General features: G+C 41.3%; 2 protein-coding genes across 2 annotated transcripts in view; both read left to right on the top strand.

Annotated features, from left to right (window-relative positions):
- The window catches only part of pcnx1 (pecanex 1), a 51,583-nt gene extending 35,754 nt beyond the window's left edge, over positions 1–15,829 (top strand). The window contains 16 exon segments of the mRNA XM_039786471.1: positions 285–462; positions 747–855; positions 1,264–1,393; positions 1,506–1,564; positions 1,781–1,996; positions 4,169–4,422; positions 4,901–5,131; positions 6,754–6,854; positions 7,589–7,650; positions 7,653–7,738; positions 7,849–8,079; positions 8,187–8,461; positions 10,634–10,812; positions 11,248–11,696; positions 12,706–12,846; positions 14,572–15,829. Coding sequence (XP_039642405.1) covers positions 285–462; positions 747–855; positions 1,264–1,393; positions 1,506–1,564; positions 1,781–1,996; positions 4,169–4,422; positions 4,901–5,131; positions 6,754–6,854; positions 7,589–7,650; positions 7,653–7,738; positions 7,849–8,079; positions 8,187–8,461; positions 10,634–10,812; positions 11,248–11,696; positions 12,706–12,846; positions 14,572–14,712 — 2,842 coding nt within the window. The 3' untranslated portion in view covers positions 14,713–15,829.
- A 2,181-nt stretch (positions 15,830–18,010) lies between these two features.
- Positions 18,011–27,287, top strand: lgmn (legumain). Its single transcript, XM_039786495.1, has 14 exons — positions 18,011–18,117; positions 18,457–18,619; positions 18,845–18,942; positions 20,528–20,609; positions 20,748–20,830; positions 20,962–21,037; positions 21,954–22,016; positions 22,189–22,255; positions 23,006–23,124; positions 23,525–23,614; positions 23,715–23,924; positions 24,099–24,269; positions 26,498–26,565; positions 26,786–27,287. The coding sequence occupies exons 2-14, from the start codon at positions 18,479–18,481 to the stop codon at positions 26,826–26,828; spliced, it is 1,311 nt and encodes a 436-aa protein (XP_039642429.1). The 5' UTR covers positions 18,011–18,117; positions 18,457–18,478; the 3' UTR covers positions 26,829–27,287.
- Positions 27,288–27,772: the final 485 nt, after the last annotated feature.

The following is a 27,772-nucleotide window of genomic DNA, read 5'->3' as shown; positions in this document are numbered from 1 at the left end:
ATTTCATATCTCATTGCAGATCTCATTTGTCCATACAAAATCCAAAATGTAAAAAAACAATTGTGGTTTTATGGTGTTGCAGATTAACCTGTGAACAAAATGATGAACTATTCCTTTAATTGTCCAATCGCTTACAAATACAATATGGCAAATTATTTTCGAATCGTAAAAAAGAAAAGAAATGCCTAACTGGTTTGAACAGGATTTAGTGTCAACACTACGAAACTCTACAGTGTTTGACTTGCTACCCTGACACACTAACGTTATGTGACCCTGTCCTCCAGGGTGGGCGCTCTGATGATCACAGTGGCAGGCCTGAAGCTGCTGCGTTCCTCCTACAGCAGTCCCACCTACCAGTATGTGACAATCCTCTTCACCGTCCTCTTCTTCACCTTCGACTACCGCCATCTGTCCGAGACACTGCTGCTCGACCTCTTCCTCATGTCCATCGTTTTCAGCAAGGTGAGAGGAATACATAACGAGTTGGACATCTTGCGCTGTTCTGATTCTGTACAGGACACATTATGCATGCACATATTTAATGTCATTCCATATAGTGTAATCATTACATACTGCCCAGTTATTTTTGTACTGGTCAAAGTAGAACGGTATTTTTATTATGCAATCAAAGGATTTTGTAGTTAAAGGCAGCTTTTATCTGTGCAGTTATTTATACTGAAGTTCACTGCGTTTCTTTTTCATGTACTGCTTTTATATATATATATATTTTTCTTTTTTTTTTACAGATGTGGGAGTTGTTCTACAAGTTGCACTTTGTCTACACCTACATCGCCCCCTGGCAGATCACATGGGGCTCAGCCTTCCACGCCTTCGCTCAGCCCTTTGCCGTGCCTCGTATCCTTCCACCGCTGTCTTTTATCAGAACATATACTGTCCACTCAGTCACCAATTTCTTGAGTAGACCTGTACCACAGTGGAACTGCTAGTAGAAAGTAGCTTTGGCCTTTTCGAGAGGTGTTGACTCCAATTCATTGTCATTTTTGAGGCCGTAGTTGTCGGTGGCGTTGGATTGGTCTGCGCTGTGTTGAGATGTGTTTTTAGTGTTGCGTTATTGTCCCCCTTCATGTATGGAAGTGAGGGTGGGAAAAGCATAAGGATCCCTTTTGTGGCCGACTATTATCAGTGAATCTAAATGTACGGCATTTTATCGAGCTCATTTTCACCACACAGGCAACCGATGTTGCGTACAGCGAAGCATACATACAGTATATTTCAAATTATCCTTGACCCCAGCCCCTCCAGACTCTGCCATGCTGTTTGTCCAGGCTGTAGTGTCAGCAGTCTTCTCCACTCCCCTCAACCCCTTCCTGGGCAGTGCCATCTTCATCACCTCCTACGTCCGTCCCGTCAAGTTCTGGGAGAGAGACTACAAGTAGGGGAAACATTTTTTAAAATACCATTTCATGTTCAAATCGAACACTATTTCTGCGAATTTGTTTCTGAAATGTGTGATTTTTTTTTTTTTTGACTTTCTCCATTTGTAGCACCAAGAGAGTGGATCACTCCAACACGCGGTTGGCATCTCAGCTGGACAGAAATCCCGGTGAGGACATAGTATTACATTTTCAAATCGTTTCAAGTTGATTTCCCCCTCCCAACGTTTATTTTGGCAGCACAAAGGATTTCAAATAACTGTTCTCCGCACTCTTACTTGTGTTTAAGTTGACATTCCTAAGTTTATTCCATTGATATCAGACTGAACATACAATGCAACCATGTGTGTTTTACTAACCTGCCCTTCTTTTTTTCCCCTCTTCAGGCTCTGATGACAACAATTTGAACTCCATCTTCTACGAGCACCTTACCCGCTCCCTGCAGCACAGCCTGTGTGGAGACCTCCTCCTGGGCCGATGGGGCAACTTCAGCACAGGGGATTGCTTCATCCTGGCCTCCGACTACCTGAACGCTCTGGTGCATCTTATCGAGATCGGCAACGGCCTGGTCACCTTTCAGCTCCGAGGGCTGGAGTTCAGAGGTGAGAAGGTCCATGTGTGACACACAAAAGGAAGAAAGTGGTAACAAATGTGTCTGGAGTTGTGATTATATTACACTGTACTGTAGCTAATGCGATCAGCGTCACTAGGTATTTGCAAGTGATGATTAGGATTGATTTGCACCAGCTCTTTGTTAGTCCATCACTAAGTTTGTGTCCTCCCTATGTTCTTGGTAACAACTAGAAAGTTTCACACTACTAGCTAAGACACAAGGTCTAATGATGCATCTCAATTTAGTAAATCAGTAAAGACATAAGTAATGTATTATTTAGCTCCTAGGAAACACCTGTAGCACCGTCCAATCAAAAAGCAGTCAACTACGTAAACAAGATGTCACTGTAGCATCACAAGCCGTAACATAACTATCCAAAAATAACTGCTGTGGGAAATTAAATATTAAAGTGAACTTATAAAGAAGTGGTTCCCAAACTGGAGGGGGGGGGGGGCGCACCCCTTGAAGGGGGCCCGGAGTTACAGTGGGGGGCTTTGAAGCTTGGAAGGGTTGAAAATATGGTTACACTTTACTTGAAGGTATCTAAATAAGAGTGACATGACACTGTCATGAACGTGTCATTAACATTATAAACAAGTCATAAATGTTCATGACATAACGCTTCTGTCATTAAGTGTCATTTGGCTTTTGTCATGACAAGTTAGGGTTAGGGTTCATGTGTCATGACAGTGTATATTCTCAGTGAATTCCACCTTCAGTCTCCAAATCATATTTGTACAGATTTAATAAAACTCCACGGCCTGTTTTTCCAAGCAGGTTAAAAGAAACACCCCCAAATTATTTGCAAAGTACAGCACATGTGCTAGGTCTGGATATTGAAGAGATAATTAATGTTGATCAGTAACCAGTTGTACTAGTATTTCTGTTTGTGACAAGAGCATTCCAGCATATTAGTCCTGTTGTGCTTTATCTTCCTGTTACACACACCTGTGCATGCTTTATCAGCATGACTTCAGCCAATAGTGTTCTGCTGTATAACAAATTGGCTGCAACAGAGCGCATGTGACAAGCTGTGAACTTTTTACTGAGTTGGAAACACTCTTCAGAGCATGACACTCATCACCTGTCTGTCAGCAACTTTCTTTCACTGTTGAAAGTATTATCTATTTTGTACAACATCTGTACCAGTGTGTCAACATTGGTGTTTAACCAGTATATTAGGGCTGTCAAACGATATATATATTTTTCTAATCGCGATTAATCGCAAAATGTATTTTTATCACATGAATAAAATTGTATTATTTTGCGTTTTTAAGTACATATTAACAATGGAAAGCACTTCTTACCAATGTATCTTGATTGGGAATCAAATGAATGCAAGGAAAGTTACTTTATGAACTTGACTTTTAAGATTTGTGATTGTTTATTTATTTACTGGAAACAAAAGAAAAATGTGTGAATCTGTCATTATTATTATAATTCCAAGTACCTAACCTAACGGAGATGTAACACTAACACTTTGCTTATACAGTATGAACAAAATGGTCCTAAACCAGATGCCACAGCAGGACATTTGTAACCTTTACATTTTTCTAATAAGGAATGTAACAACAGAAAAGGGGGTGGACAATGTCCCAAATGACAAAAACAGTCAAAAAAACCCCGATACAAACAACACAGTCCTAAACCCGTATGCTGATATACATAGTCAATATAGTGTGCAGTAACTCCTATGTAAATAATTTGATTACTCACTGACGTCCAGTGATCACCGGTTGATGAGACAGCGTTTGCACTCTGCAGCAGTTCCAGTGTGGCTGCTTTCTCCGTGGAGTACAGGCTGTGTATACGTGAAACTACTGTCCCACTCGATAACGTTTTAAAAGTAAACGTTTACATTCAGAATCTTATTGGCATCCATTTCGGCGTCTCGCGCTCGCCATCCACTCAAAACGTAACGTTGGCCTGCTACTCTTTGGCCGGCTCGCGAGCCCAAACAAGTGTGTGCGGCGTGCCTGTTGTTTTGTTTCCGTTTTATATATATATATATATAATTAATTAATTAGATTTCCTCTTATTTTCCAAATTGTCATAGTTGCTGTACAGTTTACAGAAACAACCTGGCGTCACCACATAAGTTTTGAACTGACGTTACAGTCGTATTCTGTCTTTCTGAATCTGTTGATATGTCCCTCCGTAGGAACTTACTGCCAGCAGAGGGAAGTGGAGGCCATCACTGAGGGGGTGGAGGAAGACGAGGGCTGCTGTTGCTGCGAGCCGGGCCACCTCCCTCACATCCTGTCCTTTAATGCTGCCTTTGGTCAGCGCTGGCTGGCCTGGGAGGTGCTGGTCACCAAATACGTGCTGGAGGGCTACAGCATCACTGACAACAGCGCCGCCTCCATGCTGCAGGTGTTCGATCTACGACGCATCCTGACCACCTACTATGTCAAGGTAAGTGGGAGCTAGCTGTTAAAAAGAAGGTGTAGCAGGGCGCCCTGGTAGCTCACCCGGTTGAGTGTGTGCCCCATAAACTAAGGCTTAGCCCTTACAGCTGTGGCCCATAGCTGCATGTCGTCCCTGCTCTCTCTCTCCCCCCTTTCCGCTCCAGCTATTCTATCAAATTAAGGCAAAAAAAAATCTAATTTAATCTAAATTTAAAGAAGGAACAAGGTGTAACTTTTATACTAAAATATCTTTTTATTCAGCGGTTATTTTTCACATACGTTACATTTTTACATTCCACGCTATTTTTCATAGCCTTCACAAATGTGCCTGCGGTGTCCGAGTTATTAGACCAACAAATAAAGGAATAGGCACAGAAGTGATGTTTAAGCAGGATAACGAACATAACAAAGACCTGTCTATATGAAGGTGTAACTTTCACATTATTTACATATGATCTAAATGCATCATCCCTTCCTGGTCTCAGGGTATCATCTACTATGTGATCGCCTCCCCCAAACTGGAAGAGTGGCTGGCTAATGAGACCATGAAAGACGGCCTGCGGGGATGTGGAGAGAGGAACTACGTCGACCTGGATCCCACCTTCAATCCCAACATCGACGAGGACTATGACCATCGACTCGCAGGCATCTCCAGGGACAGTTTCTGCGCGGTCTACCTTGGCTGGATCCAGTACTGCAACTCCCGGAGGGCCAAGGTAATTGTGGATTCAAAATCATTCTTCAAATCAAATCAAAAGAACTTTATTTTCCCCGTGAATGAACTTCATTTGTGGTCCGGCACATTCAGACGCAACATACAACAATACATAGTCAATCATCATACATCCTTATATGTCAGTCCTTCCAGAAAAATGCAGAGTTTTTTTGTGATTGTTGCGGGCAAAAAATCCTTGATTATGCGGCACGTTTTCTTAAAAAATGCGATGGAATATGCGGGATATTTATGCAATTTTATGCGATGAAATTGCGGGAACATGCAAAAACTGCGGTTTGATGACAAAGAGGGAAAAAAAAGTGATTTCCCCCAACACCCTGCTTTTTTTTTTTTTTTTACTTTATTTCAAAAAATAGTTTACAGATATTCAGTCATCGCAATACGTAAACAAATACGATACAAAAATATATACAAATAATATAATATTAAAGTAAAAATAAAAGTAATAGTCTAAACAGAGGGAAATAAAAGCTACAAAAGAGACAGACTTTCAAAAATCGTTAATAATATAGACAGCAGGAGCACTTAAACAAAGAAATTTGAGTAGACATCAGATATTAAGATAGCTTTCTTATTGGATACCAACTTAAGAGACTCAAAGTACATGTCAAATTCAACCTCCAACAGATATATATGACTTTTTTTGCAACGAAAATGCGGGGATTTATGAAATCATGCAAGCCCTGCATATTTTGCGCGGAAATCGGCAATTTATGTGGCGAAAGTGCGGCGTATTTGAAATAAATATGCGGACTTCGGCTGATTATGCATTGAATTATGCGATCACATAATCACATTTTTCTGGAGGGACTGATATGTATTTACTGTATACTGTAGTAACATACTTTATTATACCTTTTTAATGTGTCTATTTCTTAGACTGCAGGGTCTGGACCAGATGGGGTTGAGGTTGGGATGAGTGGGTTGGATGAGGGTGGGGTGGGAAGCAGGGATTATTACTATATTACTATGTTATACCACTTATACTACACTTTTGTACAACCAAGATTTAAACAAAGAATTGTCTTTTTATTGGCAAAAATCAATAAAATGTGTTAAACAAAAAATAATCGAACGCTGTGGAAAGGGCTGGCACTAAAAAAAGACAACACTACTATATACAGCTTGGCTCATTATGAGTTGTATTAAAAACAAACATATCAAAATGTAATGTCACATGTGATGTCAACTGGATACCACCGGTCCAGTTTTGATGAAAATTGCAGGGATTATTTTAGCGCTATGTTCTGGCAAAATGTAAAGAAACAAAAAATACATGAGAAGGGTGTTACAATTCAAGCTCATAATTCAAAAAAACCCTAAAAGATCAAAAGTGCTACAGTACAAAGCGGTTTGATTTGAATCAACATTAAGGAATGGTGTGTCCTTGTTACTTCCCTGAGGGGTGCTGCACTTGCGTCACGCGTTGTCAGATGACATGTCTTAACAAGTGATAAAAGGCAGTAAAAATGTCATGGCCAAGGGTTGCGGTTCCACCCACATTAAAAATAATGTGTTCATAATAATAGGATTTTTGTGTAAAAGTTGGCACCAAATGGGAACGTGTTTCATAAATCTCCCTTGTCTCTGCTCTGTTTGTAGCCGCTGGACAGCGAGAGAGACTCAGCTCTGGTGCTGCTCTGCCTCGGCCTGTGTGTGCTGGGAAGGAGAGCTCTGGGAACAGCTGCCCATCATATGTCCAGGTTATTTAGTCCTCTTAATTATATTAAGTTCACCATGTCTAATGCTGTAAGGGCCACGAGAGAGTTCACTTATGTAGGCCAGACAATGCAACACATGTAACAGCAGGGGCGATTCCATTAGGTGGGGTGGCACGGGCTGTATCAGAATACAGCATAGAAAATCTGCTAAGAAGTATAGGAAATATTGGATAGGATAGAACAACACAATGTCATTTTGCTAAATAAAACATTCATTATTAATTTCACTTGTTTTTATTTTCAACAAATTGTGTATCTAAATACAAGACACATTTTCTATGGGCTCTTAATGCAAAAATGTGGATAGTCATCATGGAAACATTCATTGGTCATGTGACAAAGGGTTGTCAAGATCTTTTTCACAGAACCATATAAAAATAAAGTGTAATACACTTTCAATAAACTTGCTTCAAACTTCAACAAAGGTGGGGGGGGCCCAGGGTGGCACCCGCCCCCAGAAGAGCAAGAATTTTCTGGGACGTTCAGGTCTTTGATGTTGTCTCTGTAACTTTTAAAAGAATAAAGAAGCATACTTTATTAGATAAGTAATGTGGAAAAAGGACACATTTGTGCTTGACTACATATACATGCATACACATACCCAGGTTTTCTTTTCTTCTTCTCTTTCTGTCTGTGCTCTGGATAAAAAAAAAAAAAATGTAAACCTTATGTGCATAACAAAACTATATGTCCTCGATCTCTTCTTCCCATCACAGCAATCTGGAGTCTTTCCTTTACGGACTTCATGCACTATTTAAGGGAGATTTCCGCATCTCTTCGTGCGAGACGAGTGGATCTTCGCAGACATGGAACTGCTCAGGAAAGTTGTGGTGCCTGGAATCCGAATGTCTCTCAAATTACACCAGGTGAGACGACGCCGGCGTCACGTTTTCGATACCACGTGAAACCCTCTTTGACCTCATTCTCGGGATCCGATTTGATCCGTAACATAAGGCGTTGCCCTCCCATCTTTTAGGACCACTTCACGTCCCCGGATGAGTACGACGAGCCGGCGGTTCTGTTCGAGGCCATCTCCTCCCACCAGCAGAACCTGGTCATCGCCCACGAGGGCGACCCAGCCTGGAGGAGCGCCGTGCTGTCCAACTCCCCGTCGCTCCTCGCCCTGCGCCACGTCCTCGACGAGGGCACCAACGAGTACAAAATCATTATGCTCAATCGGCGATACCTCAGCTTCCGTGTCATCAAGGTGAGAACTGCAACCGATTCAAATGTAGCCTTTGATTCCTTGATTATTTTTTTATTTTTTTTTGGCTGACACAGTACATAATGAGAACTTCACCTCTTGTGCTGCAGGTGAACAAAGAATGCGTCCGAGGCCTTTGGGCAGGGCAGCAGCAGGAGCTGGTGTTCCTGAGGAACAGAAACCCGGAGCGCGGGAGCATTCAGAACGCCAAGCAGGCTCTGCGAAACATGATCAATTCTTCTTGCGACCAGCCCATCGGATATCCCATCTATGTATCTCCGTTGACCACCTCGTACTGCAACACGCACCCCCAGCTCGGACACATCCTGGGAGGCCCCATCAGCATCGGGAATATCCGAAACTTTGTTGTCAGCACCTGGCACAGGTGCGTTGCTCTCTGTAGTTCAGTGGGTTAAGTTCAATTCAATTCAATTTTATTTATAGTATCAAATCGTCACCTTCCTAAAATAACTGCCTAAGTCATTTTTTTCAGGTTTTTCAGAAAACACAAAAAATAAAACTGCCTAAGTCACATGCTTGACATAGGCAATTATACTAAAGGTGTAGAATCACATGACCTGTTCAACTGAGGATTTAGGCAGTTTTACCAGAGATGGCCAGCACCATGAGGAGATGATTTAGGCAACAAATCATTTTTGTTAAAAAATGACTTAGGCAATTATTTTAGGAAGGTGACGAAATCATAACAAGAGTTATCTCGAGACACTTCACAGATAGAGCAGGTCTAGACCACACTCCATAATTTACAGAGCCCCAACAATTCTAATAATTCCCCCATGAGCAAGCAGTGCGACAGTGGCGAGGAAAAACTCCCTATTGGGAAGAAACCTGGGACAGACCCAGGCTCTTGGTAGGCGGTGTCTGACAGTGCCGGTTGGGGATTTGATCAACAGTGGCAATAATAGTCACTTTAAAGATAATGGAATAGTGACTTCAAATGATAGTTGTAGTAATTCATGTCATATCATGGCGCTGCAGGGCGTTACAGGATGTAGCCATAGACAGTATATAAGGATGTAGCGCGGCACGGCAGAGCATGGATGGACGTAAGTGTGGTGCTTGTGAAAACACAGACTAAGGTAGCCTGACAAGCCAGACCCACATCAAGATGTTTGGGTCTGGGAACTCACCATTGGGCAGGGCTCAATCCGAGGGGCGGGATAAACAGCTGTCTTTCAAATTCCCTCTGCACTTATTGCCAACCAGAGCAACGCTAGTTGATAGATTAAACTTTTGCCGTATCCGGTCGGCAAAACACTCCGAACACATCTTCCTTTTTTAAGAATGACTTCAGTGCTTAACTCCGAGTCTTCCAGAGTCGCGGCTAAAGCCGATTCCAAAGACCGCTGTTCGCCAGCAGCAGCAGCCATCTTCTTTGTTTTCAAGTAGCAGGGAATTCACGCCGAACCGTCGCAACTCTGCCGTCCTTATGTTAAGCCCCGCCCACCGACTCTATACACGATGTGATTGGCCTGACCAGAATTTGGTTTTTCCAGCTCGCAAGCCAACGGAGAGTTGCTAGTCTGACCCTGGCTGCAAATTACATTTCCTGCCGCTAGGGTGCGTCTAGATTTCTGGGCTAAGGAGCATTTCGTCAGATAGTTAGTTCGTTTGGCGTGGTGTGAAATCTCATTCGAACTCTGGGGCGGACCAAAACCACAAAACGGGGGGGTCTCGGTTTGCTTCCAAGTTACTTTGTGAGTGGAAATAAGCGTGTTAGTGCGGCGGTCAACAGAAAGTGTGTCGCTCCCAGGCTCACCCCCCCCTCTCTGTCAAAGCCCAAAAAGACCAACAGGTGAACAGGGGAAGCAAACCAATACGTTATCACTTCAAACCGCGATGAATACGCCCACCACCTACAATATAAGTGCACAATATAATAATCAATTAATAATATAAATGAGACCATAAACAACATACAATATGTGGCTCCCACAGTTCACTTTAGGTGATAACGCGATACAGGAAATGAACCAAAAACAGTGCATTACTAGGTTGAAATTTCAACCTTGCACACAATTTACGGACTTATATAAGGGATGATAACCTTCAAATCCATAACCCAATATGACCACACCGCTTGGTCGTCCGTGTGACAACACATCATCATCTCTCTCTCTTCTGGGCCACCCTCTCCTTCACTCGCTGTCTGTCAGCTGCTCGTCGTTCGCCTTCTTCTGAAATACTAGAAACACTAAAGCAGAACCCAAGACGTTATAAATGTTGTGTCGCTCCCTAATTTCTGAGACCGGAAGTGTGTCGGCAATTCTGATTCGGATATTCTGTCCAACAGACCAGCAAGCGTTTCTACCGTGTGACATTTGTTTGACAAAATGCAGTGTGAAAGCTAACCGGACCCAGTGAAAAATGCTCCAATGCGACTTCACCTAGTGGTAAATGTAGTAAAATAATATTTTCCCACTCGGCCGCGAGTGCGGCCGTGCGACCTGTCGACCATGTTTCTCTTTCCTCCTTTGTGTTTTTTTTTTAATCTGATGTAGTTTAATAACGGCTGCTATTCAACTTGTCTTTGTAGGTTACGGAAAGGCTGTGGTGCTGGCTGTAACAGTGGAGGGAATATTGAGGACTCAGATGCAGGGGGGTTGTCCAGTGGCAGTGGGAATGGGACGGGGGGTGACTCTCAGCAGAGCTCAATGTCGCAGGGTGGGACCTCCGGACCTGCCCCGTCTCACACGTACCAGCCGCACACTCTGGGTGAGAACTACTGAACCTGACAACCACTAATATTAAGAATATTGTGACAAATTCGTCTTCACGAGTTCTTTTTAAACTAACTAACTAGGTTTAAATTTGACTGGAGCCATCTTTAAATATGAACTTAAATAAAAGGTGTTTGTGTTGTCAACTTTGGATGTGTAGTTTGAAAGAAAGGTATTCATTAAGCAGGGAGGGTCTCATTAAAGACACAGTTAAGTTGCATAGTGGGAAATGTAGGATCCAGCTTTTTTTGGAGTTTGACCCATACTGGGGACTAAAATCCAGGATATTTTGTCTTCTGCTGCTATAATTTTTACCAATAATAATAAAAAAAAAAAATCCCCACATTTTCTGAGATTGCAACACTAAATCACCGAAGTGCTCCTCTAATCTCTATATGGTCTGCGTCTGACTTCTCCACCCTGTGTCCAGGCACCAGTCAGAGTTCCCAGTCTGTTCAGTCGGGTTTGGTACGCCACTCCCCTGCCCGAGCCTCTGTTGCTAGTCAATCGTCGTCCTACCGCTACAGCAGCAGCCGCCACTCCTCCCTTCGCACCTCCACCACCGGCCTGGAGCCCTGCCGACGCTCCTCCACCAGCCAGCTGTCTCTGCGCACGCTCCCCACCTCCCTGCAGCTCCGGCTGGGCTCCACGTCCGACCCGGCCTGCCCCTCCGCCTCCCTCTCCAGCCACAGCATCCCTCCCTGCAAACGGCACACGCTGGTGGGCCTGCTGGGCAACGACGGCATGTGCAGCACCGTGACCGATCCGCTCAGCCAGCATCACCACCACCACCATCACCACCACCACCACCACCACCCGCAACAACACAACCCCGCCGTCTCCACCGTGCGCAGAGATGACATCTCTTACAGAGTGCAGGTTTGTAGGTCTTATGGAGAAAAAAATAAAATCAAGCAGGAAAGAAATAGCACTGGCACAGTTAGAGAAATTTAGCAGCAGCTTTTCAGTTTTTACGCATTAATCTAAATCAACAAACAGAAATCTCTGTGCCAGAGAGATTTTTGTGTCTCTCATCCAGTTGCCTGTGTTCTGTCTCTTAGTTCTGTTTAGTCTCAAATCTTAAGCTCACTGACTGATAGGTCTTACTCTTAACCACATAAAAAGCAGCAGCACTGTGACCTCAGAAACGTGTTTTTACATTTACAATTACGACAACTTTCACAATTTACAACTAGTAATGCAATGTATAAACTAATTGGCTTATATTAACATGCTGACACACTAAAATAACACGGTGAACATGGTAAACATTATATTTATGATATAATATCTACATCAACATGCTAGCATTATTATTGCACGCATGTTAGCATGCTGATGTTAGCATTTAGTCCAGGTACAGCCTCACTGAGCCGCTAGCATGGCTGCAGACTCCTACTCTTGTTATGCATATAATTTAAATATAGGCCATTTATTGAATTTTTAGAGCTTAACATTTTATAATTACATTAATACTGATAATAATGATAATTTGTGACAAAAAGTACAACTTTTACTCTGTTCCGATGCCTTGGTTGCATGTCATCTCTTTCTGTCCCTCATTTTTCCTTGCCTCTTATTACACTAAGATGTCAAATAAAGGCAAAAAGAAGAAGAAGAAAAAACATTATAAACCTTATTTTGGTGGCATTTTGCCTTTTATTAGACCGTTTTAAAGTGGAGATGAATGCATGGGTAGAGAGAGTGATATGACATGCAACAAAGGCCCCTGTTTGGAATCAAACCAGAGACATTCGGGTCATATGGTATGCATCTTAACCGCATGTTTCCACACCTCTACATTGTAACTTTTAAAATAAATCTCTTTGAGTAACGACCCTCAGCCCTTCTGTGATGCACATGTCATTCTTGTGTGCCATTTGCTCAGGTTGCCGATGTCGGTCAGGTGCTGGAGAACATTAACTTATCGAAGCGGAAGGAGCTGCAGTGGCCTGACGAGACCATGAGACTGAGGGCAGGACGGACCTGCTGGAGGGACTGGAGCCCCTTAGAGGGCATGGAAGGACATGTAAGTCTTCGTCAACAGCTGGAACACGTCAGTGTAAACGTAGTCTATATATCAACCACGTTTAATTTCCGGGATTGTTCAGGTGCTGCCGGAAATTCCACCGGATGTTTCTTTTTAGGCCGGATGTCCGTTACCTTCCTCTTTTCTTTGTGTTGTAATTCTAAACTCTGGTGGATTTCTGAGTATGACTATGACTATGGTTAACTGCTCCTCAGATCTCTGCAGGGTGAATCCAGACAGTGTTAAGAAATTCTAAAAGACGTTTGTTTGATTTCTGAGGAGGAAGGAGAGGCTTGGGTCCAATTGAAAGATTAAGCAAAAGGTTTAATGAACAACACGATGAAAACGACATGACAAAAACAAATGTTACACTGCAGCTGACAGCGGACTGAAATCATGCTTCTCCTTGTGGAGTCACATCAAAACAGTCATGTGACATTACAAAAAAATACACTGTAAACCGCGGACTGCAGAACCTGGTTCCCTTGTCGGGTCACAGGCTTGCAGTCCTGAATCTTTCTCAGGATCAGAATTATATTCCTTTGGAATTGTGGGGGTTTCCTTGAATGGAAACTGTCCTGGGTTAAAGACGCACCTCTGATTTCAGGTTTACTCCAGTTCCCAGACAAAGGTTGTTTATCATGGTAGTGCAGATTCTATTCAACTTTACAGAGATATGTGTTTCCTTTGTTCTAATCAAGTCTGGCCCAACAGGGGATGGCTCCCCAAAAAGCAGAGACAACAGTTACCTTTCCTGAGGGGACAATGAGTCTCCTCCAGTATAATAATGACAGATATGACCTGATGATTCTTTAGAAGCTAGAGATGGTGTGAGCCAGTCAAATGCTGATTCGGTGTGGTGCAATCGGTATTGATTCAGTGTTTTTTTTTTGTTTTTTTTCTAGCTATAGTGTTCATTTAACTAAAAGTGTATTTTTATCAGACATCACCAATGGTTTAACTTTTTACAACCTAACAACAGCTAGCTAGACTATCTGTCCAATCTGAGTTTTCTGTTGCACGACTAAAACAACCTTTGAACGTACACACGTTCCACAAAAACAAGTTCCTTCCCGAGGCCATTTTGCAGAGGCACCGTGGCTGCGTGCTGCGCTCAGCGCCGCCCAAGACGATTGTGATTGGTTAAAAGAAATGCCACTGAACTAGCGCACGTTTTTTTTTCTCCCATCCCGGAATTGCTGTGTGCACTAGCCAGACCCTCCTCCGCAGCTGCGTGGAGGAAGGTCTGCGAATAGTCTGCCAGACTATTGAACTAGTAACACCTGCTGCCCAACGCTGCTTGAAATCCACGTTGGATGTAGTGCTGTGAAGCTGTTTGCACAGGTTGCTAATGCAGGCTACTTTTTAATTTGCCAGAAGGCGTCATAGTGACAAATGCCGGTCCAACCGGTTAGCATAAAATCTAACCGGTTTAGCCTCGTTCACCGGACTGGGCTGACCCAACTCGAGTTCTGATGGTGCTGTGTTTTGTCACATCCCTATCAGCTCACACACACACACACACACACACACACACACACACACACACACACACACACACACACACACACACACACACACACTCTGACCTCTCATGCTATAAATGTGATGTTGCTATGATTATCCTGAATGTATTTTCGGCCTGTAACGACCTACCAGCTCTTTAATAAACGCTTCAGACGCCTTCCTCTCACAAAGCTGCCTCCTCTGTTTCGCCCTCTGCAGGTGATTCACCGGTGGGTGCCTTGTAGCCGAGACCCAGCCAATCGCTCCCATATCGACAAGACCATCCTGCTGGTACAGGTGGAAGATAAGCTAGTGCCCATTTTTGAGACTGGGGTCATTGAGTTGGGTGCAGAGGTTTGAGACACGCAAACACACACGCAAACCCAAACACACACTTGCTCGTGTGAAGACGAAGCCAGACCTCCCTGGCTTTCAGCAGGACGCGGGAGCCTGCAGACAAACAGGAAATGGGAGCTCTCCCCCGCTCCCTCGTTCCTTTATCGCTGAGGGGAAGGAAGCCAGGGAAAAGTGCAAGCAGATTCATCCTTTACTGCATCGACACACACATCCACAATATCTGCCTTGCTTTGCGTCTCAGAAATGCTGCATGACAGTAAACAACCCTTGAGTTAAGTTAGTTCTTGCTACTGGTAATTCATTTCTATGCATTGAATCAACTATTTCGTTGGCAATTCTGACAGAGCTGAGTGTAAAGAGTATGTGGAGATTTTCTTGTGTGTTTTGTTTGTCTTTAAGTCATTTGCCAAAATAAGCCTGGTATTGAATATCTGCCATGGTTTCACACATGTGAAAGCTTTTTTTTTTATTTTTCCGCTGCCAAGAGTACAGAGAAAGTTGCGGTGCACAGAACAGATTGAAGTCCGAGACTTCACGTTGCTGCGCTCAGCAAACTCCTCCGTTTCATTGTTGTCATTCCGTTTGGATTAGTTTGAAATTTGCAAGATTACTTTGCGCAAAGAAAAAAAGAACTTGCACTATAATTTTTTTTCTTTACAGTGATGCACTACACTCTTTAGATAATATCACATTTTATTTATTACAGACTCTGAATGACCATGGTTACCGATGCCTTGGGAATGAAAAAAAAATGCAATCATCATTCTGTTTTCAGCCATTTTTATTTTACTATTTTATGTTTGATAAACTTGAAAATAACTTTTTACTGTATATGATTCTATATCTATATAAATATATATATTTACACAAATATATATATATATATATAATGTCAATGTATAAAAGATTTTCTTTTCAATATTTATTACTGTGAACATGGTATTTACACTTTGTTACATCTTTTTTTTTTTTTTTTTTTTCATTTTGGGACAAAGGTTAATGTATTAAGGACCATTGGTTGAAAACGAGATGCCGCATTTTTGATGGACTGTTTCACTATTTAACTTAATTCTTTTCTATATGGAGAAATAAAAATTTGATTTATTGCTGACATCTTTAATACGTCTCTTCAGATTGTTTGTGTGTCAGTGTATTGAATTCTCCAAATCAAATGTTTGGAATCTAACTGACTGAATTAAAGACTTGAAAAGCGCTATATAAATTAAATGTATTATTATTACACATGAGTACATAATAAACTCAGTCATCAACAGGGGCTTTTAGATCAAATAATATATACAATAAACATGTTGCACAAAAGGGCAAAGTTAAAAATGAAACTCGTGATTAGCAGGTGCAGTGAGGTGGTATGGGATTTTATGGGTTACTTGCTGTGGTTTATACGATTTCTTTTTTTTTTTTTATGGCAGAGAGAATCCTACAAATCATGACATTTCTTTACTGTACTTCTTAAATGGGTTAAAAAGAATTGCATAACATGCTGCAAAATTGGTGTCATACCGGTCTGAAAAATGACAGTGTTTTTAAACCATTTTAAGTGTGTAATTTTCCAGATTTTATTCATTTTTGGATGTTATATTTTGAATTCTCTGAACTAGGGTTACAAATAAACGTAAGCTAAATTGACAGGCACAGAACACCAACATTAGAAAAGTATTTAGGAAATGGGTACAAGGCAACTTAAAGCTACATTGTGTAAGAATTTCTCCCATCTAGCGGTGAAATTGTATATGACAACCAACTGAATATTACTTTCTAGCACCTCCCATTCCGAGCACGTTTTAACTCCTACGGTGGCCGAACCCGAAATTAGCTCTTAGTATCTCCATCGTTTACATGCAGCTGTTCTAGCCACTCCAATATTAACTTTGGTCTTGTTGCTTTGCCTGTCGCGTTGTCGTTTTAATTCTCTTTTTCGCTTCCCTGGCGAGTAATCTCCCCCTGGCATTCGTCAAGGTGTAAGAGGGCGAAAGTGTGTAGGAATGTCCCTCTTTGGCTGATGTATTTTAAAGATGGAGGCGCTACATGGCTGCCGTCATTCGAGCGACTCTCTCGTATGTATTCTGACTGATTCTGAATGTCAGATTCTGCGCTTACGAGAATACTTTGATTAGTTGGTGGAAGTAATTGCACATGAATGAGCACATATTTGTGAAAGAACAAAGGGGTTTTTACTAAGAATCAACTCAAAAAATTACACAATGTAGGTTTAAAAAGGGTTGTTAACTAGAAATTGATTTTAAATTGTCATGATGGCTCAATTTAGGAACATATAACTGATATAATACAAGTTTGTACAGCAGGTCTATCATATTACCTTTCAGTGGTTCGGTTATTGCGTTTCTCAGTTTTCTCTATTTTGTTAGAATAACCCGCAGTGCTAAAATATTGACAGTTTCCCTGTGAGGCAATCTGTCATTCCTCAAACTAGATAATAAGAAGCTAACATTGCACTTTAAACAGTAAAGTCCATTATACAGAAACAAAAAAAGGATTTAACTCCGTAGAAAGCCTGGCAGACATATATATTTATACCCAAGAAAGTTATGTTGTATGTCTGCCCTGATAACTGCTAAGTGTCTTCACTGTTCTGCCAAAGACCTATATCTGTATTTTTAAGGTTCTAATAACTGCCAAATAATGCTTTATCAACAGGTAAAGATCAACCAGTTAAGCCCACAGTATGTTCAAACAGCCCTTTTGTCACTTGTAAGACATACAAATTGCAGTTAAAAAATAGACTTTTATGACGCAATTACAAATGATAAGAACTAGTTGATTAGAAGATTTTGTGCACTTGTGTTATATTTTATGTTATGTAGGAAAAATCTTACACTGCAAGGTAAGGTAAAAAATAAATGTGTGCAAAATTAAATGGAAATATTCAAGTAAAGTACCTGAGTATATTACTTTTCATTACCTGAGTATATTACTCTCCACAAATGGTAGAAGTATTCAGATATTTTAAGTAAAAAAGTAATCAAGTATCTCAAAACTGGACTTTAGTACAGTACTTAAGTAAATGTACATTACACCACTTGACCAGACTGTTAGTAAAGGCAAAAGCCACTGCTTTTTCTTATAAACAATAAAAGGGCCGTTTTAAAGAAGTGATTGTTGTCTCAGAAATGATTATCTGATTATTGAAATTCTAGTTAAACTAGTTTATATTTTCACCAGAAAACAAGACAAGCCCAATCCATACTGTCTATGGCCCAATCATGTGTTGTTGCTCTCCAACCACCTCGGCCTCTGATTGGCTGCTGCGGGGAGAATTCCTACCAACCTTTTTTCCCGACGTCATATATAATGTCCCACTGACTCCTGCCGAGGATGTTCATGTGGTAGCAAACTGCTGTCTCCTTCGTACACCACAACAAAGAAAAGGTAAAAACAAACATATTTGTCTCTTTGTAAGTCCTTTGGGACTAAATTGGCGTATTCAATTATTATAGCATAATAGCTTTGTCGAGTTCACAGCTCTTTTAAAAAGTCTGTTTTGTTAGCTTGTTTTGCTAATTTACCAGCTAGCTAACGTTAGCTATTCCGAGAATTGATATCGTCTTGTGACATCCAGGCACTCGGGTAGCGTGTTTGTGTTATTTTGTGCTTAACCGGCGTTGTTTGTTGCCACCTCGCAGTCCAAAGAACAACCGTTAATATTGTTATAGGAGTGAATTTGATAAGGAGTGGGGCGGTCCTAACTATACCTGTCATTTTATTCAGAACTTCCACAGAAGGTGAGGACATGTTTAAGCCAGTCTTCTTCGCCGTGCTCGGCCTGAGTCTCGGGCTGGTTAATGCGTTCCCCACTCAGGACCCAGACGGTGGGAAGAACTGGGTGGTTATCGTAGCTGGCTCTAATGGCTGGTTCAACTACAGGCACCAGGTGAGAAGTGTAAAACCTTAAACTCTTCCCACAATGTCACCTTATCAAGTGCAAACTGTGCATGACTCCGTTGTTATATTGTACAATCCGCATTGGTTTTTGATAATATCAACTTCACAGATAAGCTACTTCCCCTTCACAATGCATGCTCTCCAAGAGTCTTTCCAGTCTTTTCTAAAAATGTGCAACTGACCTCAACATGTGCCCTTTTTTTCCCTCTCTCAGGCTGATGCTTGCCATGCCTACCAGATTGTCCACAGGAATGGCATCCCAGATGAGCAGATTGTGGTTATGATGTACGATGACCTGGCCCAGAGTGAGGAGTGAGTTGACATTTTAGTTTCTGTGCAGCAGATCTTTGTGATACAGAGACTTCTTCTTTCCTTTGAAATGTTCACAAAAAAACCTACTGTAGTTTAGTTATGTTAATTGTTGACCTTCATTCTTCACAGTTGAATGTGAAAAAAATCAGTCAGCCTCAGATACATTGAACACTGTTCCTAATTGTGATAAAGCGCTGCAAAGTTCAAGTCTTTATAAATCTTCAATACATACTCTATTGCATGTTTCTGTTAAGTGGAATTACAGGAATTCCCAAGCTATATTACTATTTTATGTTGATACAACAACAACAAAAAAACAGCTGTAGCCTACTAAATCTGACTTATTTTTCATGAGCAACTTGATCCAAATACTGTAGGTCCTGCTTTCAGAATAATACGTTTAGTCAAAGCTGAACTGGGAGAATGTGATTCCTGAAATTGACGTGATGCGATCCACGAGCGAGTAAACGCTTCACTCTGCTGGAGTTGTTGGAACTACTGAAATACTCCACGACTGTGCAGCAATGTAGCAGTGTGGAGGTTTGCAACCACAGAAAAATTGCACACGCGTGTCGGCATTTCGTATGTCACTGTGGCATGTCGGCCCTGCGCGCTTCACTGTCAGAGCAGCAGCATTAACGGGCTGAGTTAAAGAGATCCTCTGAGAGGAGTCACAAGAAACTAATTTAAGTGCTCCTTCAGGACTTTGACTTGGAGTTAAATTACTGACGTGGTGACTGGATGGAAGAGCAGCAGTGACCGATCTGTCAGTTTGAGTCAGAATTAGGATCACTGTTACAGACTGGGATGATTGTCCACCGGCTCAGTTAATTATTTCACTCTCAGCCTTTTACTTTATATATTTCACTTTGCTACTCTATATTATGAACTCCAAACTGTTCTTGTGTATATAATAACCTGCTGGAAATAGAATTCATACGAAGGGGGAAATAATTTGTTTTTTTATTAGTCCGTAGTGGGCAGCTTTGTGATATGACAAAAGTAAAGAAAATATACTGTGAACACGGTTGTTATATCTTTTTAGATGGGGACTTGTGTGTGTACAGAGAAGCTGCAAAACCGATTTTTATTTCCACTGCAGCTTCATTTAATAGTAATAACCAATGAGCTAAGGAAAAAAAAGGCTATTCTGCCAGTATTAACTCTCACACTTAAGCGTTAACCAATGTGTCCATGCATCAAATTCAGGTTGTAATGATAAGTTATTGTCTACATCCATATCATACGCTTGTATGGTTTACGCGGTTATTGACATGTAATGGATTGGTCGTTGATAACTAACTTGTATTTAAAACAATGCAGGCAAGAGCAGCTTGCACAATTTTCCATACCGACTGCAAAAAGCAATGTCTACAGTGCAGTTTCTCACCCATTAGAGTCCTTGTTGTTGAGACTTACTGAATGGGGTTTTGCAGTGAACGGGGAAAAACCTGAAGCGCTGTGGAGTTTACACTAGTTTCTGACATAACAGGAACAGATGTATGATTCACTGATCAGGTGGCAAAGTGTTTTGTCAGCCATTTTCACTTCCTTCTGCATACCTGATTCATATTTTTATTTCCAGTAACCCCACCCCTGGGATAGTGATCAACAGGCCGAATGGCACAGATGTGTACAAGGGAGTTCCTAAAGACTACACCGGGGATGTGAGTGCTTCAGTGCAAATATTTATACAAGAGTTCAAATCAAAGCTCCTGAATAAATGTATTGGAGCTTGTTTTGACATTCAAACAGATCATTTTAAGAGACTTTTTTTGATTTCTGACTGGGTGTTCTCCCTGCAGGCAGTGACCCCACAAAACTTCTTGGCAGTGCTGAAGGGTGACTCCTCAAAAGTCAAAGGTGGCTCTGGAAAAGTGCTGAAGAGGCAAGTGATCACATTTAACAAGAGAGAGGAGGAGTATTGACTCTCTTGAAGAGATGACAGTAATCCGAGCAGCACAAAATCTGGTTTATCTAGAATTCTTTTCCCTAACTTTGGTCTGTTTGTCTTGGCAGCGGCCCCAACGATCACGTGTTTGTGTACTTTACCGACCACGGGGCGCCTGGTATGCTTGCCTTTCCCACTGATGACGTGAGCACTTTTCTACTTCCTGCTTCTGTTAATGTTCGCTCATGACCTTACTACACCAAACACATAAGCAACTAGTCCTATGTTGCTCAGCAACTTATATATAGAAAAAGGTACTTTATTAATCCTGCAAAGGGAAATTACATCTATTCACTTTCGTATGTATGTATGTATGTATGTATGTATGTATGTATGTATGTATGTATGTATGTATGTATGTATGTATTCTCACACACACAAACAGGACCTGTATACACATGCGTTATGTATGGAGAGATATCAAGGGGGTTGCCTCACTAGGATGACGCTCCAAGCAGTTGGAGGTTTGGTCCCGTGCTCAAGTGCACCTCGGCAGTGCCCAGGAAGCAAACTGGCACCTGTTCAGCAACCAGTCCACACTCTATACCGGTCTATGCGGGGGCTTGAATCGCCGACCCTCCGGTTCCCAAGCCAAGTCCCCACGGACTGAGCTACTATATATTTGAATACCTTACAGTATGGAGACATGAATTTGACGTCTGCTCAGGATTCTGGCATTTAAAAAAAATAAAATGCATCATACATCCTACATCATAGAGGATGATGGAAGTTGGGGGATAGACAATGACCTATATAACACAGATCAAGAGCTGCATAGTCTTTGAAACATGCGTATCATTTTAAAATGATTTGGTACTTGTACCTCTGACAATCTCCAAAATGACACCTTTTTTTTTTTTTTACATCTTTCTTTGATATATGTAAACATGGTTTTCTACAAATTTTCATTTCAAAACCGTAATTGGCTAAATAAAGACCGTAAACAAGACCGCAAATGGGATCAAATTAGGATGTGCAAAGAACTAAAAGTGTAACCTGGTGGTTTACCTACTCTGAAACTGTTAAATTTAAACGTTTTGTCCTCTCTCTTTCTCAACAGCTCAATGTTGCAGACCTCCAAGAAGCCATTAAATACATGCACGAAAATAAGAAATACAACAAGGTACGCAGCATTATGCTGTTTTTGTTACTTATATATATTTTAGGCCTATATGTGTATACATGCCCTACAGTATGTAGGTCAGTGATAAGGTGATGATGTAGCTGTGCCTGAAGATCAGATCATTTAACCTGTGTTTTTTTTGTTTTTTTTAACCCCCTCAACACATTCACAGATGGTGTTCTACATCGAGGCATGTGAGTCCGGGTCAATGATGACCGACCTGCCTGCTGACATAGACGGTGAGTTGAGCTTTACCTCATCATAATCACTTTTCAGTAAAAACCTGGAGATAATCGAGTGGCAACGATCAGCAAAAAGCGTCAATCAGTGAACCACTTAAAACCCTCGACAACATGAACCTTGGCTTTTTCCTTGTGACCATTTGACTTCACCTAAATTTTGATGTGGAGTTCAAAACAATAACTCATGAGTCAACAGTAAAAGCTCATGTGATTTTTCTTTTTTTTTTTCTTTACAATGTTTGTCACGTCTGGGCTAGGCTGAGCTCAGCACAGCGGTTTGTGGACTTTACTTTTAGTTGTTCGTTGTCGTGTCTAGTCGGACACTGAGGTCAGCATTACGGCTCGTGGTAATTTGTGTCACTCTGTCATGTGCTTGGTCTCATGTGATGAACACAGCGGGGAGCTAATCAAGGTTTTGGTTTTATCAGGCTAAACCAAATTTGTTTTACATCCCCTTTTTTAAACCCACTTTAATCTGTGGTCCAAATGACTGAGATATCTTAAGTCCAAATGTAAAACTGCAGTTTATTTTCTGGAACATATTCACTCTTGAACTGGGATTTACATTTTTTTTTTTTTGAGTGAGTTCACAAACTGTCCTTTAGAGCTTCAGCTGTTGTCTTTTGAAATGTTTCTGAAGCAGTCAAACAGACATGGGAGTCGTGTTTATGTTTGCCTTCTGGAAAATTATAATTGTCTACCAAACAATGACACAGCATGACATGAGAATATATCTCTGTTTTTCAGTGTACGCCACCACAGCAGCCAACTCCGACGAGTCCTCTTACGCCTGCTACTTTGACGAGAAGAGGGACACTTACCTGGGAGACTGGTACAGCGTTAACTGGATGGAGGACTCCGATGTGGTGGGTGACGTTACTCGTCTTTTCGTGCAATTTTAATGGTAATTTTACAACTTTGTTGCTGACTGATGGTAAACTGTACAATAGCAACTCAGACCATACGAAGTCCATTAAAGGTTTAGTTGCTGTTCCAAACACCTGGTGGCTAAGAGACAGGAACCGGATAAGGAAGTGGTGAACATTTCCAACAGCAGCAACCGTAGTTTGCTACTTTTGCATCAGCAGTAATCGCACCTGTGGCCCTGCAATATGTACTCCTACCCAAACAGAAATGTGAACTCAATCAACAGAAAATAAAAATGCATCCGGTTGATTTAGGATTTAAAAAAAAAAAAAAAATCGTTGCTGATTTCTGTGAAACTGTCCTGTTTGTGATGGATTTTTTTATTATTATTATTTCCAGGAGGACCTGAAAAAGGAAACGTTGACTAAGCAGTTTAAGATCGTAAAGAGACACACAAACACCAGCCACGTCCAGCAGTTTGGAAACAAGGTGAGAGAATGAACTCTTGAGGGCATCTGTAAGGGAGGGAAATGTTTGATTCCTTGCCCTTATTTTGATACTTATCTTGAGTTCCTCACTCTCTATATAGACTATGGGCCACATGAAGGTCATAGCGTTTCAGGGTAACCCCAAGGCCAGCGGCCAACCCGTTCCTCCAATGACCCTGCAGCCGGTTCAAAATCCTGATCTGACCCCGAGCCCTGACGTTCCTCTGGCCATCCTCAAGAGGAAGATGATGTCCACCAATGATATCGCAGTTGCGAGGGGGCTGCTGATGGAGATCAGCACCCACCTCAAGGTATGGTGTGGTGTTTGCAGGTTTCCTCTGTGAAGGACTTCTCACGCATGCCATGCAAATCTGATTTATCGGGAAGATTTACTTGCACAAATTGAGCATTTACCATGACCGTTTCTCATGTTACAGATTTTTACAGATTTCTAATGGTGTCTGAACATGTGTGTGTGCTTTCAGGTCAGGGAGATGCTGGCTGATACTATGCGCCAAGTGGTTGAGAGGGTGACTGGTAACCACCTCAAGGCCGAGGATGTTCTCAATGGCAGAGCCAAACTCACCCAGCATCAGTGCTACCAGGCTGCAGTCAACCACTACAAATACAACTGCTTCAACTGGCACAAAACTCAGGTAGAGCTGCAAAGAAGGCCGCGAGCCACCCAATCCAAATGTACAGAGTGTTGGTGGTTAACCTAACGGTTGATTAGAGTTAGTTTTGGCAGGATTCCTCTATAGCTGATGGTTGAAACTTGCAGTAGTGTTAATTTCGTCAGACGAGACGAGACTAAATATGTTCGTCAACGACCTTTTTTTCCATGACTAAGACGAGACGATGACGAGACTGCACCAATGTCCAAAAACGCTGACTAAGACTAAATTAACATGCATTATTGTTGACGAAAAAAGACGAGACTAAAATGTTTTGCATAAAATAAAAACTAAGATAAAATCTCTCTTCATTTTCGTCTACAATCGTCTCTACTTTTTCATCATGAGATAGAATATTCAGCTGTTACCGAGACCCGGTGCTACGGCACCGACAGGTGCCCTAACGACAGTTATCTACCGGACCGAATAGCAACGCAGATTTTGGTGCCACTTAAATGCCTGCGCTTCTCTCTGATGCTCCTAAACGGACGTTAGAGTCAACCGAAACATAGCTGCATGGGGCGCTAGTTAACACTACACTTGGCAGCAGGTAACGTTAGCATACCGTTAGCTAGCAGTTGGAGTAAACACGGTTACAATCATTGACATATATATAAAAGGGTTACAATGCTGACAGCTAAACGGTGTAAAGGTTTGTCTCTAATTCACTGTGTAGGATTCCAACACGAGACGTACGACAGTCTGTAGCTGCCGTTGTCTGAAAAACAACACATATGTTGCGTTCACTTGAAATACGCCTCGCCAGTTTCGTGCTGCATTTATTTTATTGTAAAATATCCTTTTCCAATGCAGTGGTTGTTTTTGTCGTTTACTGGTGAAATAAGGAAGAGGCTCAATATTTATATAACTTTATATAATTTATTTATATTTATAACTATTTGACTGAAATGATTATCAGAAATAATTTATTTAAAAAAAGACTAAAATGTTTTGACTAAAACTTGACTAAAATGGCGAGACTTTTAGTCGACTAAAACTTGACTAACAAAAATGTTTGGCACAAGACTAAGACGAAATTAAAAATAGGTGACAAAATTAACACTAACTTGCAGTAAAAGAAATATTGTGACCACGGCGGAGAAATGCGAGGCTGGTATCAACAGAAAGCCGCGCGATTGGTCACAAATCTGCTCGTCACAGCGGTAGCAGCACTTGCAGGCGGTGTGTATCTGGCGTTACTCCCATGTCTCTTCAAAAGTGAAAACGCCAGATGTGTTTCACATGCTATTCATCAGTAGGTATTCATTTGCTTTTTTTCTACTTCAGCTGACTCTAATCCAGAGAGCTTGTATTAACACCACATGCAAGAATTCTTTTCTTTGAGTACCGGTGTCCTAAATCGGATTCACCAAACTCACGTAACTGCACAAATTTGTAACTCGTAAATCACTTATTTTAACCTGATAAATGGAACGTGTTTAAGAGTTGGTGCGTCTTTTGTGAGAGTCAAGCCCTGCTGTCGGAAATGATCAGACAAAAACATAAATTTTGCACGGTCCGTGGTCGTAAAGGGGAAGTAAGTAAGTAAGAACAAGCTTACTTAAGCAAATTGGTCCATGACTTGGATGACTGGAAGCCATGTGATGTGACCGTAAAGGAGACAGGAAGAAAGTATTGTAGTAGTATACTAGATGATGATACAGTGTGTGTGTGTGTGTGTGTGTGTGTGTGTGTGTGTGTGTGTGTGTGTGTGTGTGTGTGTGTGTGTGTGTGTGTGTGTGTGTGTGTGTGTGTGTGTGTGTGTGTGTGTGTGTGTGTGTGTGTGTGTGTGTGTGTGTGTGTGTGTGTGTGTGTGTGTGTGTGTGTGTGTGTGTGTGTGTGTGTGTGTGTGTGTGTGTGTGTGTGTGTGTGTGTGTGTGTGTGTGTGTGTGTGTGTGTGTGTGTGTGTGTGTGTGTGTGTGTGTGTGATTTAAACTAAACTTAGCCCAAAGGTAATACTGGTCAGTCTGGTGAATGAGAATCCCTTGATCGTAACTTAATCCCAATATTTCCCATGGTACTTCCATGTAGCTGTTGGTGTTTTATTCAGAAAATATGTCCTCTTCCTTTTCCTCTGGAGCTGTTTGACATTTGGAGTGCCACAAATGCCAAAAGAGGAAATACACTTTTTGGTCCTTACCATGTCAGTATCCCAGACTGTGGGCGGGGCCATTTGTGTGACATGTGATGTCCTCCTGTGTGTGTTTCAGTATGAATACGCTCTGAGACATCTGTACGCTCTGGTGAACCTGTGTGAGAGAGGATACTCTGCTGACAGGTACGCCCCCACTGCATTTACCACTTCTTTGCCTGTTTCTGTTGCCTTTGCAGTTTTATGATTCATATTCAAAAGTAGGGAATAAGAAGTATTCTGATTGTGGTTTAATCTTTATAAAACTACATTAAAAAAACAAGTTAAAGATTGAATTATTTGTCCTTTTTTAAATGGGTAAATATTTGATGCTGAAACCTAATGTGTTTTTGTTGTGTCTCTGCAGCATCAAGCTGGCCATGGACTCTGTGTGTCATTTCAACAAGTAAAAAGGTCTTTACTAAACTGTGAAAGTCTCCCATCAAACCCTTCTTTCATTTGGGAAGGCCTGAGAAGACGGAGCTTCTTTTTGGACTGCTTAAGAATCAATCTGACGTGGAATTGACGTTATTGTTTTATCAACACTAATTGTTTGTTGTTGTTTTTTTTGTTTTTTTTTATCAAACTTGTGATGTGTTTTTGATTTTACTGAGAACTTTTTAACTTGTTTTATGGTGAGTTGCACGATCACTGTCAAAGGTTTATGGATGATATTTTACTGTTTCTGATTTATTTTTTTTATTTTTAGGACATAGGATAGACTATTATGACGGCCTGGCATGAACGGTTGATTGACATGTAAAGGACATACCACTGAACATTGAATGTTTGTTCAACCTCAAGAGTCTTTGTTGTAACACACTGGGATCTTGAAATAAATCTGAACGATAAAAACTGCTAAAAAATTACTCCTATTTCCAATTTTTTTTTTTTACCTCTGTGGATATGCTTTTTTTGAAAACAAAACACTTATTTTTTTTTTTTTTTTTTTTAGATAATATTCCACATGGTAGGATTCTTCACACATTAACAGTAGCTAGTCTTCAGAAGATGGATTTGTAGCGTGTTAAAATAATTCTACCCAACCCTACTTTCTTGTCTTGTGACACACTTCTTTCTTTTTTTTATTTATTTTTTTTTAAGTGTGAGCTCCTCTGCCTGACAGACCGTTAGATCCCCACAAATCTTCCTTTAGCATAATCCACTGTAAGCTTTTTGGGGACTTTTGGCTCTCCCTGTGAGCTTTTTTGACACCCGATACATTTTACAGGATATTTCCTTCTGTAAGAAGGATTTTGAAAGCATATTTAGTGCCTGATCCAACTGGGACTCCTACTTTACCCACATTTAAAAAATATCCTCTTCCTCTATACAGCATGATGCCTTGATTACA

Source organism: Perca fluviatilis, chromosome 20, assembly GCF_010015445.1.
Source record: "Perca fluviatilis chromosome 20, GENO_Pfluv_1.0, whole genome shotgun sequence".
NCBI classification, from domain to species: domain Eukaryota; kingdom Metazoa; phylum Chordata; class Actinopteri; order Perciformes; family Percidae; genus Perca; species Perca fluviatilis.
This window is presented reverse-complemented; position numbering and strand designations above follow the sequence as displayed.